General features: G+C 46.6%; 1 protein-coding gene across 1 annotated transcript; it reads left to right on the forward strand.

Annotated features, from left to right (window-relative positions):
- Nucleotides 1–662: 662 nt before the first annotated feature.
- si:ch211-11n16.2 (zinc finger FYVE domain-containing protein 1) lies at nt 663–14,265 on the forward strand. The gene is made up of 11 exons (XM_048981037.1): nt 663–971; nt 2,343–2,853; nt 3,940–4,157; nt 4,910–5,016; nt 5,973–6,081; nt 6,445–6,542; nt 8,505–8,622; nt 8,790–8,960; nt 10,794–10,983; nt 11,438–11,536; nt 12,570–14,265. Exons 1-11 carry the CDS (start codon nt 840–842, stop codon nt 12,800–12,802), a joined length of 1,986 nt encoding a protein of 661 aa, XP_048836994.1. The 5' UTR covers nt 663–839; the 3' UTR covers nt 12,803–14,265.
- The last annotated feature ends 1,201 nt before the right edge of the window (nt 14,266–15,466 follow it).

The following is a 15,466-nucleotide window of genomic DNA, read 5'->3' on the forward strand; positions in this document are numbered from 1 at the left end:
ATATTTATATATATGCCTAAAATATTTTGGGCTGGCAACGGGCGAAAGACAAACGTAAGGCAATTTCCGTGACGGAATCTTAACGAAGTTGCGTCGGGTGGTCGAGTCGCTTCAGTTGGTGAAAAGCGAAGTCAACGACGGGAAAAATAATCAAGTTTGCGGAAGCAAGACAGTCTAAACAAGAAATCAAAGAGAGTTACATAGCTGTAAAAATGTGACTGCAAAGCATTGCATAAATAACTTATTGGTTCTCACAATCGGCCTTTGCTTCTTAAGGCTGCCAATCCAGTGTAAGCAATACTTGGAGGACATTAAGGTCAAATGCATCTGACCCTCCCCACCCCCCCCCCCCCCCCCAACTAAACAACCGGCCGCAGTCTGCCCCCCCGCCCCCGTTGAAATAGGCTAGGACCACCAATGCATAAATAACAATTACTGGTTGCAAATTTTTTAATTGTTAACAAGTTACGTGAAATACCTCTGTAAGAAAATAGTGCGGAATGTTTATCGCTAAATGATGCGCCAGAAGTTTATCAGGGTACCCGGTGTGGACAGCGTCTCCATGACGCGGAGTTTATCTGCGCTCGTCAGAGTGTCATTTTGCCAGCAGCCGCCCGGTGGCGCCACTCCCCCGCGAGTCGCCGCGCGCTGCGCGTGCACGGCGATTAACAATTCGCGACGTCTAATGTTTTGTTCCTGCTGCGAGGGTTGATGGGAGATAATCATGGAAACCGTGCTGGCGGGTTGTTATTGCTGTCGCCCGGGTTGTCAGTGGCCTTAGCGTGATCTTTTAGGCGGTATTAGGCGGGCTGCTGGTCAGCTATGGTGTGAAGTGAAACATGTCGGACCTGCTGCTGAAAGAGATGGACGAAGTGTCCCTTAGTGACCCGAAGGAAGGAGAAGAAGTAGGAGGTGGAGGGCATAGCGAAGGCAGCGAACGGAGTTTCCTTTTGGTGGACGAGCATGAAAATCTGCAGGTAAACCAAAAACAAAAGTTAAACTTCCTGACAAGTTCGTGCAGCACACGAAGGTCACCTAGTTAACTCAACACTCTCAAACTTTCCGGACATGTTGACTGTCTAATGTTGAATTTATGCTTAAAAGTTATAATAACTGCGTATATCTTCATCTAAGATGATTGTGTTGATGGCTGGCGGTGAGGAAGCGAGCGGCTTTGTTAGCTAGCTGGCTAACAGCGCCGATTACCGTGCTGAACCGAGTAATAACTTTCGGCTTTTTGTTTAATAAATGTAACTACTTTTCGCAATAGAGTGGCCATATACACGTTTGAATAGTGAATAAAATAAAGTAACCGTCTGGGTAGCTAAACGCGAAGTGGCTGGTTATATATTTAAAGGTTCAGGCTGAGCTTTCGCTTTGCTGTCGGGAAAAATGTCAGGTACGCATCTTAAGGAACTGAACTTGTCGCCGTTCTTTGTCACATTTTAGAAACATATATTACTGTCATAAGCCTTTTATGAGTTTAAACGTGCTTTGGGAATAAATTCCACTTCAAGAATATCCAGTAATGCTCTCATTTTCCAAATGTGAGTAAGGGAGCAAAATTTCAAATTGCGTTTAAAATTAGTCAGGTGATTTCGCCATGATCAATAAAAGCTAATCTATATAAGATGACTACACGAGATTTTTTTTTCTTTACTTATTGCGGCCTTTTTGAAGAAAGCTTTTTCGCCTCCAGAAACTTCGATTTAGTGCATAAGTACACAGCATTTAGGAGGCCTGAAGGATTAAAGAATATTTTAAGAAAATGTAGTTTGATAGGCCGATGATGTTTGATAATCCATTCTTCCCCACTGCACCTCCTAGAGGAAAATAATAATAATAATAATAAAAATTATATATAGCACTTTCAATATTTAAAGCTATTTATCTGGGTAGTAGTTGCAAGTTAGTAAAACTAACAAGAATTTAACAAAAAGTTACTTATACTTGTTTGGATTCAGTTCCCAAACCTCTTCTCAGGACACCTCAGCCATTCCACGTATTTAAATGAGTAAAAAAAATGTCTTTAACTTAAACCATAAACACAAACGGTCAGACACAGTCACCATTGGTGCTGTTTTGGCCGATTTAGCATTGGTGTCTGAGCTAGTCGCCCAATGTCAACTGTTGCCTCTAGTCATGTAGGTGTGTTCTGGTGCAAATTTTCACAATTGACAGGAGTCAACATCAGCCAATGAGTGCTGACCACTCCTTGATCTTGATTGGTGCTAGTCTTTTGCTTGGTGTGTACCCTGATTTACACCAACATGTAGATAATTGAAACATCACTTTCTTTTGCCTATTACGTCTGCATGGTATTATCTATTTTCCCTATTGACCTGCAGGTTCGCAGTGAGGGGGAGTTCCTTCGGAAGTTAGACTGCCGTGAGGTCACAGGCGTCAAGGTACTTTCCATCTTCGGCAACACCGGCGACGGGAAATCACACACCCTCAACCATGTCTTGTTTGGTGGCGAGGAGGTGTTCAAGACGTCAGCCCAGCAGACCTCTTGCACTGTCGGGGTATGGGCGGCCTTCGATCCGGCCATGGGCATTGTGGCCCTGGACACAGAGGGTCTCTTGGGAGCCTCCAGCAACCAGAACCAGCGCATGCGGCTGTTGCTGAAGGTGCTGGCCGTGTCGGACGTGGTGGTGTACCGCACGCGGGCCGAGCGGCTACACAACGACATGTTCCACTTCCTGGGCAGTGCCTCAGAGGCCTATCTGCGCCATTTCACCCCTGAGCTGCGCGCCCTGTCCACGCGCTGCGGACTGGAGGTGCCCCTCTCCAGCCTGGGTCCCGCCGTCATCGTGTTCCAGGAGACGTCCCGCACCCGGCTGCTCGGTCACAGTACGTGAATCGCCAGGGTCGCAGACCCTGTCAGCTTGCGCCTACATCGTTTACTACTGTGAACTTGTACGCTTTGTTTTCTTGATTTGTTTGCTTGTTTTTTTGTGTTTATTAATACCTAGCTGTGCTGTACTCTCTCTCTCCCCCTCACATATTGTAAGCGTTTCTTTGTGCTTTTGAAAAGCACTATAAAAATCTGTAAAAATCAAGTATTATTCTTTTCATTATTATTACTAATCATTTGGCCCTTGATACCTCAAAAAATGTGTGTCTGATTTTTTTGAATAAGCTTTTATTGCTACGTGTTCCGAAGTTAATTTTATAAATCTGTCACACCTTAGACACTTTTGGGTGCCTGTGTGCATGTGGGGGGTGTGATTACTGTCTAAGGTGAGTGGAGTGGCACTCGAGTGGCACTCGGGGCACAACTGGCATGGGACTTGCTGCCATATCCTGCCCGTATCACCGAAAAGCCTCAGCCTTCTGTGTCAGTCGGGTTATGAGGAATTCCTTATGAGTTACAATGGGAGAGTGGAGGCTAAGGCACCACAGCATCCCCCCACCAGGAGGCATCAGGAACCACAGCATCCCCCCACCAGGAGGCTAAGGCACCACAGCATCCCCCCACCAGGAGGCTAAGGCACCACAGCATCCCCCCACCAGGAGGCATCAGGAACCACAGCATCCCCCCACCAGGAGGCTAAGGCACCACAGCGTCCCCCCACCAGGAGGCATCAGGAACCACAGTTTCTGTACCCACCCCCCCAGGGGTTTAGGGAGCCGCCGCAGTAACGGTGTCCCCCTTCCCCTCATTTCTATGGGGCCTTGGGAACCACAGTAACTATGTGTGTGTGTCCCCCCCTCTCAGGGGGCCTGGGGAACCATGGTATCCATGTCCCCCCCCCAGGAATCCCCACTAACAGTTTCCCCTGCCCATTCCTGGGGGACTAGGGAACCATGGTATCTATACTCGCACCCCCCTCCCCCCAGGGGCCTAGGAAGCCCCATTAACCATGTCCCCCCCCCGCCCCCCTTTCTAGGGTGCCTAGGAGACCAGAGTAAGTGTGTCTCTCTGTCACTTTGCAGACAGCAGTGTCTCCGGGGAGGCTGAGATGCTGCTGCAGAAGCGGTTTCACGACTTGAGCCTGTGCACGGACGCCTTCAGCTCGGTGCAGTACGTGGGCACCCAGACCGTGGCCCCGCCCACCGACTACCTGCAGCTGCAGTGCACCGTCCGTCAGCAAGTGAAGAACACGGCCAGCCGCTCGCCGCGGCGGCCTGCCGTCGTGTACAGCGCCCTGCAGGTGGGTGTGCCCGCGCTACGGGGTACATCTGTGTTCATATGCCCTGCGTATATTCCTGATCGCTGTATTGAGTTTCCCTTTATAAAGGTATTAGGTGTGCAGTAATGACACACAAGAACAAGGAGCACAATCCCATTATTCACTGGTTCGTTTGTCAGTCTCTAAACATCCAGAATAGTTCCTGTGAAATTAACAAAAGAATGATTGACAGTGCATCTGATCTTCACCAGAGTTTATCATCAAGTGCTAGGAAAGTGGATGGGTGACTATTAAAAAAGGAAAGCAATTCCTTTAAGGTGCTAACAGATTGGTTGGACTGCTGTAGTCTAATTTAATGACTTGACATGAAACAGACAAGAAAGGAAATATTTTTATCATTTTACTAGATATGCTGCACCCTTGAATCAAATTAAGGCTGTTCAGGTTTTAGATTATTCAGGCTATAACCATGGGAAGTGTACTGCCATCCGCGTCGTGTATATGCTGCCGAACTCTCACAGAGAGGCTTATAAATGTTTATGTGCATTTAAAAAGATCAAAATGCATTATTGTAACGCTGTTGATTTGTGCTAGTTAGAATGCACTGTCAGTCGTAACTCGGATATTAAGAGTGAAAGCTAATTGATGATTAGCCATTATGGGGATGTCAGCCCAGCATATAATGCAGGTCCTCAGATGTAGATGCTGCATTTATGGGCCCCAGTATGGCTGGCAAAATATTTCTTCTCTCTGCCTCATCCTTTCCCTCCCAGGCCTTGAGCGACAGGTTCTGCGGAGAGATCTCGGACGACAAAGTCAACATCTACTCGTTCTTCCCAGATGAATATTTCACATGCTCCTCCGAGTGCCTCAGTTGCGGGTAAGTCGGAAGGGTCTCTGGTAGCACGAACAGACGGCTTCTTGCAGCATGCAGACGTCGGCATTGCAGCGCAGCTCGATCGCGGCTTGAATTCACACGACGGCAAGCATCCGCTCGTCAGAAATTCCTTAAGGATGTAAGCTCTCCATCGGTTCAATTAGGTGGGGGTGACATATTTCATGAGTAGCTCTGTTGGTGAACATGCTGTAGGTGAGCTTGCCACAAAGCCTGCCTTTGTCTTCCTGTGATGTACTTTTGGATTGGCATGTACTGATAAACATGTGAGCAAATGCCATGTTACAGATCGCAGCACTGAATCTCTGCTGCTCCACTCAGCATCTCAGTATCACAGTCATAAGCAGACAACAGCATCCTCAACAGCTGATGTGCTTAGGCCTAAGGATTACCTGTAAGATATTCAGCGATGGGTCTCCCCTTGGTTCGGTTGATACTGGATTTACCGAAAGTGTGGTTTGGTTCAGAATTATAACTAATACCTAACCTCAAGTTAGTGGGTTAGCATTTGAGACATCATTAAAAGTTCCATTAAAAAGCACAGGAGCACAATTAGCGAGGCGCACAGCACAGCCGTGGGGGGGGCGGTAACTACTTGATTGTTTTTTTCTAAAAAGTGACAAATGTCAGCAACTCTTTAAAACCATGCCGGCTTGGTTTTATGTAACAGTTCCGAACTGGGACTTCCTAATATGGGTCGTATTCTCAGGGCAATATCAGATGGCGTTCTGCACAGTGTAGTCTTGGAGGGAATAACATACAGGGAAATATACCACTGAGACAATACAGGGTATTGTAATGCAGTATTCCAAAGGTTCAAGGCATTACACGCTAATTAATTAGCCGAATAATTAAAAGCTACATAATTTTGTTTCCGTTCTGGTACAGTGTTGTTGTTTTGCACAACAGCTTTTTTGCTAATTGTTGTTCCCCCCCCCCAGTACTCGCTGTAGGAATGGAATGAACCATCTGAAGGACGGTATCCCCCACAGGGGGGATGGTCTTTGCCAGTACGCCCACCAGTACAACAACAAAGTGCTCATCTGCAAGGTAGGTGCACAGTGGCGGTGCTGGAGACCGGAGTCGGTAGGAGATCCGACTCCATCCTAGGGGGTCAGAGGGCTCGAGTCCGGCCTGCTGCTCCGCGCCTTCGCCTGCCACTTCACTGACAGCTCTGCGTGAGCTTATGTGCACAGCGAGTGTGCTACACTGGCCGAGAGCATCTGGCGGGGAATTCCAGAAAGATATTTGCAGCGCCTGTTGAATGCCATCTATATCCCCAGGAGTGCTTACGCGCTCCTGCATTAACCTGAAAAGGTTTTATTGTCTGTCATTGTGCAGGGCGCTTCATCGCTGTCCTCTGTGCTTTTGGACGAGGCACTCTGTGATCACACGCTTGTTTGCCCTTTTTAGCGGTGCTATGAGGGAGGCAGGGAGGTGATTGTCATCCCGAAGACCTCTGCCTCTACGGACAGCCCCTGGATCGGCTTGGCCAAGTACGCGTGGTCGGGGTAAGCGCTGCAAATTGCCAGTGAACGGGGAGCCGAGCTCTCAGCAGGCCTTGTTGTATTATGAAATTCAACTGGTTAACGGCACTAATAGGCTGTATTACACTGCCATTTAGCAGACGACCTTATGAAGCTGTAGTAAAATCAGCTTGCTTAGCTATTTTCCAAGGATAAGAAAAAGACGAGGTAGGTAAAGAGAGCGGCCATTTTGTGAGGTGGGGGTGACAACCCCATTTACACACCGAAACCCTCTTATATACCCTGTTTTACTGTTACTGGAATGGGGTTAAAACAGTAAAGATTACCGTATTATGTGTACCGTGGCGACCTAGCAACACTGGCGGTAACTTTCTGAAACTGTTTTTTTTACCAAGAAAGCGGGGGGGGGGGGGGGACTTCTCCCCCTTTATTCACTGCATTGATATCAGTTGCGATATCAGTTACATGACACCCATTACTTTACCATTATAGAAGACTGACTATGAATGGATATGTATCTGTGTCATCCGGCTCGTCCGATCCTCGTGTGTGCCACGCCCCCTGATTATCCTCGTGTGTGCCACGCCCCCTGATTATCCTCGTGTGTGCCACGCCCCCTGATTATCCTCGTGTGTGCCACGCCCCCTGATTATCCTCGTGTGTGCCACGCCCCCTGATTATCCTCGTGTGTGCCACGCCCCCTGATTATCCTCGTGTGTGCCACGCCCCCTGATTATCCTCGTGTGTGCCACGCCCCCTGATTATCCTCGTGTGTGCCACGCCCCCTGATTATGCCCTGCTGTGTCCTGTTATTTCGCCCTGTCTTTTCTCTATATGAGTCCACGTCTTGCCCTGCCTTTTGTCCGTCATTGATGTTAGATGATGTTAGTCGATGTCAGTGCTGTTGTTCTGTTCTGGTCTGTCCTGCCCCTTAATAAATCTCCATTTTCCCGGCGTGCGGCTACCTGCCTCGTTTGTCCCTGCCTCCTGCCTGCCAACCTGCCCTTCCGCACCCGCCGAACCCTGACAGTCTGCCTTGTGTTTTTTTTTTTTACCTGATATGCTAATGGATTTATAAGTCTTGGGGTCACACACCGGGAGAGACTTACTCCCCACAACAAACCCACTAAGTTAATCTGAGTCACATGCACAGTTAGACTGTGCGCAGTACAGTTAGGCTGAGTCACACAGGCTGTGCGCAGTGCAGTTAGGCTGTTGTGTTGTTGAGTGAAGCAATGGAAATGGACAGACTATTGAGAACTTAATTTTGCAACTGCTAAACGTGGCTATAAATCACTGAAAAATAACCAGGCTATGTTATTTAATTTAATTAAGCGTTTGCTCTCTATCTATGGAAATAAACAAACATGCCATCACTAGACTGTATTAATAATACAAAAACACATACAGCAGTGATCTGTTTTTTTCAGTAGTACCCCCCCCCCCCCCCCCCCCCGCGCTTCCTGTGACATTGTCCCCACGCCAAACCTTTTGATCCGCTGAGATTGCTTTACATATGGTGATACGAGTGCATTTATTTTTTTTGGTAATTAACTAAAAATGACCAAGAGTAGCAGGAAGGTGACCTGTTTATCCATCCATTCATCCCTCTTTGATCCTGCGTGCTCAGCAGAGTCAGTCAGCCTGGAGCCTATCCCAGGCAGCGCAGGGCACGAGGCGGGGGACACCCCGGGCGGGATGCCAGTGTATTGCAGGGCACAAGGCGGGGGACACCCCGGGCGGGATGCCAGTGTATTGCAGGGCACATGGACACACGTGCACCTACAGTCACAAACGATGGGCATTTTACAGATGCCAGTGTGCTTATTTGCTGGCTTTTTTCATCCGTGGGAGGAAACGTTTGCAAAAATGGGGGGAAACGTTGATGTCGGTGTTGCGCAGTGATCCGTTTAATATTAATGCAAGCCGATACATGTTACACTGTAAGTTAAAAAAGAGCTGCTGCCTTGTCTTGCTTTCGCTCAGCTACGTGTTGGAATGTGCCAGCTGTGGGATCATCTACCGCAGCCGTCAGTACTGGATGGGCAACCAGGACCCAGAGAACAGTGTAGTGCGGCCCGAGGTCAAGCACGTGTGGCTGGGGGTGAGCGTCTCCTCGTTGTCCTCTGTCAGGGTTCTCGCCTGGATATTCAGCCCCGCCTGGTGTATCACTGGGCTTGGGATCCTGACTGATTTGTCTGTTGTTGCATGAACGACTCCGCCACCCTTGGGCAGGATATGACATCACTGTTCCTTCTTCCTGATGTTCAGACCGAGGCCTTCCTGACAGACCACCAGAACGCGGCACAGAGGGTATTGGATGGCGTGAACTACGTTATCCAGACTGTTTCGGAGTACAGCACCGGGCCCACCAAGGCAGTCACCTCCTGGATCACTGATCAAGTGGCGCCGCCCTACTGGAGACCTAATGCTGAAATCATTGTGAGTTTTCCTTCTTCTGTTCTTTGTTTCTGTTGCCCGTGACTCTATATGCTGCTAAATGTATGTCTCACCAGACAAGATCGCATTTCTTAGTCTTATTGAAGATGCACGTCTTGCTTACAAATTATGCTGACGGCGGCATAATTTGATTATTATTTCTACACTGTTGAATGATGATTAATATGTAGAAAATCCAGCACATTCAGATATTAATATCACGCCTTAAACATTTTTAATTAACTTCATAGTTGCACAAACATGAAACACAAAGAAATGTATCATTCTGATAATCAGACTCAACATAGTCATAATATCCTGGGAGGTGTTGGTACTTAATCTGAATTTGAATCATTAAAAAATAAACTAAAATAAAATGGTTATTAAGAGCTGAACATTCAGCTGAACATTGCAATATATGAGGGAAACCATAGTAAATGCTGTATTGATTTAGGACAGATTTGGAAATTGGTAATTATTGGAATTGGTAATTCAGTGATATATTCTTTTCACAATAAAATTTAAGCTACTCAGGATAAATGCAAATAATTACTATTAAAACATAGAAAATGTTTCCTATAGAAACATAGATTTGAATAATCAGTAATGGTTACTTGGACAGTTTGGGAAATTCCAGAACTTTTCATTTTCAGTGTGAATTCCCGCTGCAGTGTGGCAGTAGCGACGCTTAGCGGCATATTGATTAAAAAGATGGTGGGGAAGATGGAGGCGCAGGAGGTAGCACTATCGTCCAGCAACTAGAGGGTTGCAGGTTCGAGTCCTGGTTCCTCCTGACCCCATCAAAGTGTCCTTGAGCAAGACACTGAACCCCAAATTGCTCCCGGTGAGCAGGTTGGCACCTTGCATGGCAGCCTCCGCCACCGGTGTGTGAATGAGTGTGTGGATGGGTGAATGCGAGGCATAGAATGTAAAGTGCTTTGAGTACTCGGAGGAGTAGAAAAACGCTATATAAATGCAGTCCATTTACCATTAAAAACTGAAAGCGTGAAAACGAAGGCCTGGCGTCATTTCACACAAGTGCGAGGCAGTGATGTGAAATGTGAACCAATAAGGTATCGGAATAATTCTAGAGAAATAGAAAAATATTCTAGATAACTGCAGGCCTATTTCTTACCTCTCGGGGGGGATTGATTCTAGGTAGAAAGATGTTAAACAGTGGGATTTTACTTATTTCATCTCCAGAAGTCCAGTGTTACCACTGGTGTACTTTAATTGTCCAGCCTCAGAAATGCATGTCAGATAGCCCCCCCCCCCCCCCCCGATAGTAATACAAAAATTAAACAAATGGAGATTAATATTTTACACCTTTTTTAGGTGAGATTAGATAGACTTTATCGATCCAGGGGGATATTCTCATGCATGCAGCACCTAGGTATGTGGAGTGCAGACCAAACATACATTTGGTATAAAACAAGTTACTACATTAAAAAGGACAGTATACATAATGCAGACAGGTAAATGTAGACTAAAATGAAAAAAACGGTATACAAATGTAATCTTGGAATAACTGTATCATTATGGAATATTAAAATATTCAGATGACAATAGATGTCACTGGATCTTTAGTGTTGCAAAGATGGAATGTTTCCTGACATGTTATGACTGGGGTGTGGGGGCCATGCCATTTTATTTTTGTAGTGTGCAGATTTAAAAGTACTTGCGTATTTGGGAGCAGACGTGTGGTTGTGGGATTTGGTGCGTGTCTCTTTCAGATCCCGCTATGTAAAGCAGTGTGCGTGCGTGCACACTGCGCGGGAACACTAGTGCGCGTGTGCGTGCGACCATCAGCGCTCACACTGCGCCTTTAATCCCCAGCAATGTCACAGCTGCAGAAAGCCGTTCGATGAGGCCGAGCGGAAGCACCACTGCCGAGCGTGTGGCGAGGGCTTCTGCCAGGCGTGCTCCAGCCGACGCATGCCCGTGCCGGAGAAAGGCTGGGGCAGCACCCCCGTCAGGGTCTGTGAAGTCTGCCATCGCCAGGGGGGGGCACCTACCACCACCCAAGGTAGGAGCAAAGGGGAAGGTCCATACTCATTTTCTGGTTTTTGTTAATGGAAAATGGGGCGTTTCTCAATACCAAGACCGGTCCTGTGAACTTGCCTCAAAAGAACGAACTTGGGGTGCAGTGAATCATGGGATTGGTCTTGTTTCATGAGGATGCAAATGGTGTGTCCTTGATATTTGAGGCAGGGCAAGAATGACATCCTTGTTGTCACATACTGGTCTTCAGTAGTATGTAATGTTCTGTCATCTATGCCCATTGGACTGATCTCTGCCCATTTTGAATGATTACCCTGTAAAGTGGTAACTGACTGTTGGACAGGTGACGTAAATATCCCAGCAACCCCACTGACCTGCTGGGGGGCAGAAGAGCCGGGTAAAGCCTGTATCGGTTCTGGAACATGTACTCGGTCAGGCGCATTATCTGATGGGCCGGCTTGTGATCCTATCTTTCACAGTGACGTCGGTGGACCCACGGGGTCTGATGGCCCGGAGGGTGACAGAGGCGGCCCAGTCCACGCTGGAAATGGTGACCTATGCTGTGGATTATCCGCTAGGTGGGAATGACGTCACATTTTGGGTCCAAGATAGTCTCTTCACACTACCTTTAAAAGCACTACTCCATGAATATGTGGATTTTTACACTGGGTAGGAGTTATTTTGCATTAAGTCTCAAGTATGACTCAACTTCTATGTATAGTAAATTTTGACAGTCTGCTATAAAAATACAAATTTCTATATTAGTCATGTTAACTAAGCAAGTATAGTTGGTTTTAGTATTGTAGTCCAAAAAGTCTGGTGGTTTCGGTTTTGGGGGTTAGGTTTACTAAGGGTATTTTACAAGTCACTTACTTAGAGGTCATTGAGCTTTTTAGTGCATTATCTAAAGCTTTTTTAGGGGGGCTTTAGTGTTGTCTAGGTTCTTCTGCTGGGAGCTGCCCAGTTTTGGAGATATTGGCCGTAGAAATGTTGGCCTTCTCTCATATGATGGGACTGAATGACATTCAACAGGAATGTCTCTTACCAGAAATCATGACCTGGTTACTCATGATAATCCACAGACTTTGTAGCGAGCAGTTCAGTGTAGGAACTATTTTCTTGTACCAAATTACAAACGGCAGTCGTATCACTGCGCAGAAGATATCGCCAGGGAGCTGGGATCTTCTCTGCCATGATGAAACCCTTTTCCAGTTTTTGGGTGAACTTCCCCTTTATCGAACCATGGGGTATCATCCAGGTCCCAAAGACGTATTTTTGGGCATTCTTAGAAAGTGCTATTGGAGCATGAGCATGTTCCACTCCATTTGACGTTCATGACAGAGGTTCCATCTTGAAATACGGGCGGAAGAACATCAGGATGGTTGTGTGTTCAATTGGAAATGGTGCCAGAACTTCTCATGCTTGGTCCTTCGCTCTTGGGAGAGAGAACAATAAAATGGCACCAAAAATCCTGTTGTGGAGCCATGATGCTGGGAGCGGTTTTTAATGTCTGTCCCCATCGACTGGCTCTACCTTATTTTTTATAAACATATTTCAAGCTGCTTTTCCTGGTGAACAGCATTAGGTCTCACCCCATTTCACACCCCGCAGGGTTTGTGAAGGGCGTAGCGCGGCCTGACTACTGGGTTCCTGACCACGAGATCCTGCATTGCCACCACTGCCGGAACACCTTCACGGCCAAGATGTCGAAGCACCACTGCCGCGCGTGTGGCCAGGGCGTGTGCAGCCGCTGCTCCGCCCAGACCCGCATGGTGCCGTCACGGGGCTGGGACCACCCGGTGCGTGTCTGCGACGGCTGTGCCGAACACAAGGGCAGCCTATAGTGAGCAGTCCCTGGCACACATGCCTCTCACTGCTGCGTAGAATCTCCCAGACTACCTTAAAAATCCTGGCTATGCCCCACTGCTTGAAGGGTAATGGAGAGCCCTATGACTTGTAGGCTGCTTCAGAAGACCTGAAAGCCCCAGATCAGTCCTAGCAGGTCTCAGTTTGGCGTTAATGAGTGTGCCCACCTGCAGAAGGCTGCACCAAGGTCAGATTATAAAGCTTATTCAAATAAGTTCTGCACACAGTGGATAGTGAGGTCCCTAAGAGAGGCGATCACAAAGGTGGAGCGGGACCAAGTCTTCTGAATATGAGACTCCGTTACGAATCATGCTCTCAGCAGTGAAAGTGCCCCAATAGTGCCCTTAATCATCTTCTGAGCACCTGTATCCTATAATATATGCAGACTTCATTTAACCATAGCATTTGCCTTTTAGTTAACGACTTATTCGAATCACATCAGAGATACCAGAACTGAATTGTCATTCATAACATCAGAGGATAAGGTACAACTGTTGCATGAAGAACCTACTGGTTACAAAAGCTTCAGTTATTGCAGACAGCAGTACTTGTGTTGCTACTGCACGTTAGAAGTTAGTGAAGAGCGCTAATCGGGTAATAGCACAAGGGAGGTACCGTGACTTTGGTTGTGCTCTGAGTTGCTGTTGCACTTGGCGCGAGTGCAACAAACCGTCCTTTCGAAGCGTGAGATTCGGAGAGGAATTGGAGCGGATGTCAGGAATTCGGCAACAGCGAGCCACGGAGGTCGATGAGACACCATTGCAGCAAACCTCCATTGCGGTAAAATGCAAATATTGCGTTTATTGTACAGAGTTTTACAAAATATCTTAGCAGTCCTCTCAACTGGACATAGCAGTTGATGTTGCATATATTGGTTCAGACACGCCATTTCTTAATCCTATACTCCTTATAGACGCGTATCATTAACATGATTAAAATTTTATATAACTAATCACTTTAATTTCTTTAATCTTAATATGTTTAATACAATATACGTGGAACCTCTTCTACCTCCCATAATGGTTTGTTTTGTTGAATTTTAGTCATTTTGGATTGTGAAATAAAGGAAAATGAATACTTTTTTTTCACCATTATAGCACATACAGGGACCATTAAAACACACTAATGAAAAAGCACCACTGACAAATTCGTTGAGGGCATCACGGAAATACTTGCTGCATCCCACAATCATGAGTAAGTGAAGGGACTGAAAAATAATTAGGGATGGTGAGAAACACAAAAAATGCTCTTCACACAACCAAACGGGGTTGTTCCATCTGGTAGCACCTTTACTTTGTAACTGGACATTTAAATGCTGGCTTTTTTATAGTCAATCCATGTGAAACCAAATAATTATATATAGTAGTTATTCTGGGTTAGACAATCGATTATTCCCATGCTGTTAAGAGTAAAGAGTATCGAATAAAGAATATTGACGCTGTCTCCTGCTCTTTACTTTGCCGTTTCCCTGTGCATGGAGGTCATCCCTAATGCGCTCGTTGTGACATCACAAGTCCACAGACGTGCGGCTGACAGTAATTGGCCAGCCTGACTGTAACCGCTCCCTGTTTTTCCTATTAGCCCGCGTCTCCTGTCATTTCTTCTGGCCCTCAGTCAAGCGCATCAGCACTCTGTTACTCTCATGCTGCTCTCGGCACGAGGCTGAAGAATGACGGAGGTAAATAAGCTGCGGTGTGGAGCGGCCGTGGAAATCCAGGGGAGACTGGAGACGCCAACGGTGCACATAGGCGCATGTGATCGGCGGGGGTCTCTGAGGGTCCCCCTGTCCACCACAGGCTGGTCTGCCTGAAGATCGCTGTCCAGGTAGAGCTCATGTCGGAAAGTCAAACCCGACCTTGGTCTTCCTAGTAAATACACTGTTTTGTTATTTTTCTGAAAACCCAGTTTTTGTGCAGTAGCTTTACAATACAATACAAAGGGATGTAGAAACCGTACGACGCAACGAGGTACATGACAAGACTTTGGTTTGTTATTAATGGTCCACTGTCCACCAGCACCATACCAGGAGGTTTCTTTTGCTGCATTTGCTGTTTTGTAGCATTGGGTGGGGGGGAGGGGGGGGGGGTTTCCCAGGCCTGATTACCCCCAGAAACCCTGCCGGCGGCGTTGACACAATTTATGTGGATGGTTTTAAAATCAAGGAAGCGCGCACACAGCAAAATGCATTTTTACACGTTTCTTTCCTGTAGCGGATCTTCGTTGATCTTGGCTGCACTCCCAGCAATGTTAACTGCTTTTCCAGGTACATTAACTGGCTACAGAGCCACAGTTTGCAATTACATTAAGTACTAGCAAAGAAAGGCTAAATATACATTATTGTGTATCTGCAGTTTAAGTTAAAGGTTTTAAATGGCTATGCTGACATCACAGTCAAATGATTTTAAAATTGGAAAAGCAAGGAAATATATGGCTTTCTTAAATTTACAGAAATAAGCAATAATCTGCCTCACACCTTCGGGTTGGGGGTTAAAATCCTGCCCCAGACCTGGGTGTGCAGAATTTGTATGTTCTTATTACAGTAGAGACCGTTTATAGTGATCACTTTAATCATTACAGGCGATTTTTTTTTGTCTTCTTTATGTCTCAGGCATACTGCTATCTAATTGACATTTGTATATTTA

The sequence above is a fragment of the Brienomyrus brachyistius genome, chromosome 17, assembly GCF_023856365.1.
Source record: "Brienomyrus brachyistius isolate T26 chromosome 17, BBRACH_0.4, whole genome shotgun sequence".
Classification (NCBI taxonomy): Eukaryota; Metazoa; Chordata; class Actinopteri; order Osteoglossiformes; family Mormyridae; genus Brienomyrus; species Brienomyrus brachyistius.

Coding starts and splice junctions, on each gene's coding strand:
- si:ch211-11n16.2 (XM_048981037.1), top strand. CDS start 840: ATGTCGGACCTGCTGCTGAAAGAGATGGACGAAGTGTCCCTTAGTGAC. Junction 6,543..8,504: donor GCCAAGTACGCGTGGTCGGG/GTAAGCGCTGCA, acceptor GCTTTCGCTCAG/CTACGTGTTGGAATGTGCCA. Junction 10,984..11,437: donor GGCACCTACCACCACCCAAG/GTAGGAGCAAAG, acceptor TATCTTTCACAG/TGACGTCGGTGGACCCACGG.